Consider the following 6,000-nt stretch of genomic DNA (forward strand, 5'->3'; position numbering starts at 1 on the left):
CTCCACCAGGTTATAACCTACTAGTAATTACAATGTTACAACAATAACATATATGTACAAGAACAACGAAATGAATGGAATGGCATGGTCACACATACAGTTGTATAATGTAATTATACTTAATGAAATCTGCAGTGAAAGACAATTCTAATATATATCGAAACATTCATCTAATTCTAAATAACAGACTGCACTTTTTTTCAACTTTGGCAATTTGACAATCTAGCCAACTATGATAAAGACTGGACTATCCGATACTAAAATAGTTTCTATCCTTTCAAGAGGGTAGTAATGCCCTTTAACGTCAGGCGTCAAACAGTCATTTCGGCAACCGTTAGCGTCAAATTGGTTAAAATTTTACCGTGATTCGTCAAAATATCATAATCGTGATTCGTCAGAGGTCTCAAATAATTATCGTTACCGTCATTTTTGGAAAAAAAAATAACGTGATTCGTCAGAGGTCTCAAATAATTATCGTTACCGTCATATTTGGAAAAAAAATAACGTGATTCGACGGACAAAATCAGTCAATGTTTTTATCGTCTAAAAGAAAGTGAACATTTTATCGTCATACACAAAAAATTACCGTTAACGTCATTTGGCAAGCACTTTTACCGTTATTCGTCATGAAGGTACCCCCATTACGACCCTCTTTCAAATGTCGGGCGAAATATTTAATTTGTTGATAATTTCAATACACAGTATGTATTTGAAACTACGTTTACTATCTATACTGCTTTGGTTTGGTTATTTTGCGACAAATCTTATGATCTGCAGTTGATTATCAAATAAATGTTTATTTATTTACACATGTTACAACCACTGGGTCGATGCCACTGCAGGTGGAGATTTATTTCCCCGAGGGTATCACAGCCCAGTAGTCAGCACTTTTTGTGCTGACATGAATTGTCATGGATATGGTTATATTTATAAATTCATGGCCGTAACTAGCTTCTTTTAATATTGAGGCAAAATATAGTCGCCGAGCGTAGCGAGGCGAAAAATGTTCGGCGAGGGGTCTGGGGGCCGCTGAAAGAGCCCAGACGCTTTAAGAAAAATTACGCAAAATCGTGCATTCTAAGCGTTTCCAGGACTCTTTCTTACATTAAAACGCAATTAATTTTTTAGCTATTTCTTTCAACAATATTCTTGTCTCAAAGCAAAAACATAGATTCATTGTAATTTAAGGCGTTTAGGTTTTACGGGGACAACATTAAAAGTAGACCGATATGTATGATAAAGCAAAAACCGAAATTCTCATAATCATCATTATGTCTGTCTGCTCTTGTCTTGTATTGTGCTCAGTAATTCAGAGTTTGGTGATTTTTTTGTGACTAGATTTAAATGTAGTGACAGTGCAGTGTTATACAGTTTAAGTACTAGTACTGCTTAAGTCGACACTAAGGACCATCTTGACCTTGTTTTACGGTATTAATGATCCATCAACTATTGATGAAGGACAGGAAAAAAACTTTGGCCATTGATCATTTGTATTTTTTCTATGCATTGACTTTGTGTGAGATAAGGTCCTGTGCACGTGACGTTTACTCCATATGCTTTTATTTTCAGTTTAACGGTCACGTTTTCATGCAAGTTTAACCCTTCAATGTAAAAGGTCATATGGCAATACATTGACGTTTTTTTAAAGATGATTTGATACCGGGAAATTGGTGGTCTTACTTTAATTTATACCATGTCAGTTACCTAGTTTTATCTACAAAAAAAGAGCCAGTTTTGTATTCTTTGATAATCATATCAACATGATCAAGTTCAATTCTCCATGCAGAAACGACAATTTTTTTCTATGTCCAGTAGCATCGTATATTCTTAAAATATTTTCTCGTACAATATCTGGACATCGGTGGACATGCAACATTACAAAACAATACTTTACAAATGAAAATCAACACTCTGCAGACTATAGTTATAAAGTAGGACAATAAATGAACCAAAGACAAACCCGTGACACAGAAGAACGAACAATAGACCATCAACTCTGAAAACTAAAAGTAAAATAGAAACATGAATCACGAAAAACATGCAGGGTTGACATCAGAGAGTAAAGAGAACTTGCTTCTTGCTAGCTGCGGAACCGTAGCTCTTAGGTGCTTATGTTATTTTTTGACTATTTGCGGACTATTGCAAGAAACTTTCCATGAAAACAATTCAGGTTGATATGAAGACAATCTTGTTTCAGTTCTTTTTTTTTTTTTGGTAATTTCCAACATGAGGCATTTGCCTCATTTGCCTCAATGTAGTTACGGCCCTGAAATTTACTGTTAACAAATTTTTGAATTTTTTGAAATACTAAGGCTTTTCTACCTCAGGCATAGATTACCTTAGCTGTATTTGGGAAAACTTTTAGGAATTTTGGTCCTCAATGCTCTTCAACTTTGTACTTTAATTGGCCTTCTTACCTTTTTTGGATTCGAGTGTCACTGATGAGTCTTTTGTAGACGAAACGCGCGTCTGACGTATATGTATACTAAATTTAGTCCTGGTATCTATGATGAGTTTATTTAATGATAAACATGCTAAATGGGAGATAACTGCATGATGATTTAAAATCCATTTCTGTGTCAGCAGATTTGTAGCAAATATACTTCCCTGTTGACTGACATAATTTCTCTCAAACGTAAGCCTTTCCAAGGTAAGTACAAACATTTCAAATCGCTTTGATAAGAAGAAATTATTACTGTTCCCACACGTGTATGTATACTAACTTTATTCTATGAGAAATGACATTAGACGTATCTATGACATACATGGTAGGACATTAAAATCGCCAATTCTAATTTACGCAATAAACTGTAAGAATTAAATTTCGACTCGTATAACATAAAAAGTAATATAACAAAAAAAAAAAAAAAACCCAATGGAAACATGGCAAAATTCAAATTGAAAAGTCCTTTCTGAAATTGAATAATCAAAAACTCAAACACATCAACTGAATGGATAAAAAATGTCACATTCGTGACTTGGGGCAGGCATTTTATTATGTGGAAAATGGTGTAAGTCTTGTTTCTTTTTTTTATGAAAGAATCAGATTTTTTTCTCAGGTCCTAATATTGACACAAATTTAACATATGTAACATCTAAATAAAAAAGAGGGTCACACGACCTTAATAGATGAATGATTTTTTTTAGCCGCACGTTCATGTTGAGACCCCGGTTGGAGATTTCGGTGTCATTAAATGGTTGCCATTATTGTTGGTATTTATTGTTTTGAAATAAATCATATACAGTACATATAAAATGGAGGCTTAGGATACCAAAAGGAAACTTAAACTTATATGTCGATAGTAAACTGATAATGCATTATAGAAAAAAAAAGAGAAGAAAAAGACAAAAAGATAAAAAAAAAAAGAATCCACAAAACACAACGCATAAAACAAAAGACGGAGCAACACGAATCCAATCAAAAGTTGGGAGTGCTATTAGGTGCTCCTGGAGGGTAAGCTCATATACAAGTACAAATCTGGTGACTAGACAAATTATGTAGGTCACATTCGATGAAACCAGGACGGGATCGTGGTTATTAGAACAAGTTCATAAATCAAATCAATTAATTATTTTCAGGATGGCTTCAACTACTGGTAAGCTATGTGGTCCGTGTGAAGCAAGATACAAAACTACGTCTGCTATTAGCTGGTGTATGGACTGTGATGATGGTCTATGTTCCTCATGCCTAGAGGACCACAAAGTCAACAAAGCAAGTAAGAAACACCAGATCATACCAGTAAGTCAGTACGTACGAATAGAATCAGTTTCTTCGCTAATTAAGCAGGAATGTGAAGAACATGATCAAATACTAACTTTTTATTGTCTTGACCATTGCGTCACAGCTTGTGCCCTATGTGTACCGGAAAAACATAAACAATGCAGCAGAATAAAACCTATTGAAGAACTTGCCAGTAATGCTAAAACGTCTGCAGAACTGTTTGACATTGAAAGAGGGATCAAAGAGCTGGATAGTACATTAGATGAATTCAGAAAAGACCGACAACGAAACATTGATACAATTAAAGACCAACGAAAAACATTTTCACAGGAAATTAAAAATCTTTTCGAAAACAGATAAACAAGCATCTAGATAAAATAGAATCGGATTTGTTAAAGGGGTTGGAATCTAAAAGCGAACAAAATATATCCGAAATAAATATACTTCTGGCAAAACTTAAAGAAAGAGGAGCAAATGTAAAGAGTCTTGGAAAAACAATCCACCAATTAAGAGAATCATTATCCGATGTTCAAGTCTTTATAGCAACAAAGGGTTTTGGTGAGAAATTGCGAGAAGAACAGGAATGGGTTGCAACTGTATGTACCCAAAATGAAGCAAAAGAGTCTGTTCTAGAATTATCCACAGATCCGCAACTGAAACAAATGGTATCTGACTTAAAAGATTTTGGTATGATACATGTTGTCCGAAATCCGTGTCATATTAAGACCGACGCATGGGAGCATCAAAGAGCACAGTTAAATGTCTCGATGACTGCAGCAAAAGATATTGACCAGACAGAACTAGAATTAATACGAGAGATAACGTTTGAAAGCGGTACAGTTATTAAAGATTGTGCTATTGTCAATGACGGAAGAATTATTTTTGCGAGTTCCAATCGAAATAAGGTATTAGTGTATACTCCTGAAGGACAGTTATCGAAGGCAATACGCGTCGACAGGGATCCTTTTGGATTGGCTGTGATAAGCTCCAATACTGTGGCCGCAACATGTCGTGACCATAGAACCATAAACATTGTAAATATTGATGATTGCGTCGTGAAACAGAAAATAAAAGTTGGGAAACGCTGCTGTGGTTTATCTTACCACGATGAAAAACTTTATGTCCTCGCAAAACACACAGGAATAATGGAGTTTAATTTAAGTGGAAATCTCACCAGAACAATACCAGTAGATGTTCCAGATAGTGAAGGTTATTTATCTTATTACAAGGATACATTTTGTTACACCTGTTACCAAATCATGGGTGGAAGTTACATAACATGCTGCGATGATAATGGTACAGAAATCTGGACACTGGACGTTGCTGATTCTGGTGTCACAGCTGACAACTATGGAAATTATTTTGCCTCAAATAACTCTTATAGAACATTGAAAATAGTATCAGCCGACGGTAAAAAAACAAAACAACTTCTGCCAGTTGATATGCATTTTGGAAATTATTTTGAAGGTGTCTTCTTTGACAATAACACCAGTACATTACTTGTATCATGTACAAAGACTTCAAGACTCTACCGCGTCATTTGAACATGTCAAACTTGAAACCGCGAATAAAAATTTATTTGTTTGATGGAATTTCTAATGATTAAATAATTGCATGTTCAAATCACAAAGACAATAAATAATTTTAATTATTTCTTAATTGAATTCGAATTTTGAAACAATTACAATTTCAATTTAGATGAATAAAAGGTGATGTGAGTAAACACCAATCAGATATCACTCAAACGATAAAAAAGAAACTACACATATATATGTGACAATATTCTATTTTCTCTCACAGCTGCATCATTTTTTATATCAATTATTTTACTAACAAACAGTATGCAAAACACCGAGCTTTTGGTAAAAAAAACCAACAACACACTACAATATAACAATAATCGACAAAAAAAACTACAGCTATCATATACCATACCAAAGGATAGAGAATAATACATGGCAAAATCCGTATCATGTGCCGTATCATCCCGATAACAATATTGGTCGAGGGTGATACGGCATGTGATACGGATTTTCCCATGTTTTATATGCTTTATCATATATATCAACAGAAGAGTTGCTTTCTGATCCCTAGCACCTGGTTTGCCGTCAGTTCTACAATTGTCTTGTTTTAAAAGCGTTAAAAGAACTACTCAATTACTCATCAGAAGCACCTTACAATTTATGTGCTGTTGTTTTAAAATATTTTGTTTATTGTATTTTTTGTGTGTGTTTTGTACGGTATTTTTAAAATTGTTCTTTATTTAGTTGAATTTCGTG

General features: G+C 34.2%; 1 protein-coding gene across 1 annotated transcript; it reads left to right on the forward strand.

Moving 5' to 3' along the window:
• Nucleotides 1-3,006: 3,006 nt before the first annotated feature.
• Nucleotides 3,007-5,265, forward strand: LOC139483384 (uncharacterized). The gene is made up of 3 exons (XM_071267402.1): nucleotides 3,007-3,011; nucleotides 3,580-3,739; nucleotides 4,078-5,265. The coding sequence occupies exons 1-3, from the start codon at nucleotides 3,007-3,009 to the stop codon at nucleotides 5,263-5,265; spliced, it is 1,353 nt and encodes a 450-aa protein (XP_071123503.1).
• Nucleotides 5,266-6,000: the final 735 nt, after the last annotated feature.

The sequence above is a fragment of the Mytilus edulis genome, chromosome 7 (assembly GCF_963676685.1).
Source record: "Mytilus edulis chromosome 7, xbMytEdul2.2, whole genome shotgun sequence".
NCBI lineage: Eukaryota > Metazoa > Mollusca > Bivalvia > Mytilida > Mytilidae > Mytilus > Mytilus edulis.

Coding starts and splice junctions, on each gene's coding strand:
- LOC139483384 (XM_071267402.1), top strand. Junction 3,740..4,077: donor AGAAACACCAGATCATACCA/GTAAGTCAGTAC, acceptor TTTCGAAAACAG/ATAAACAAGCATCTAGATAA.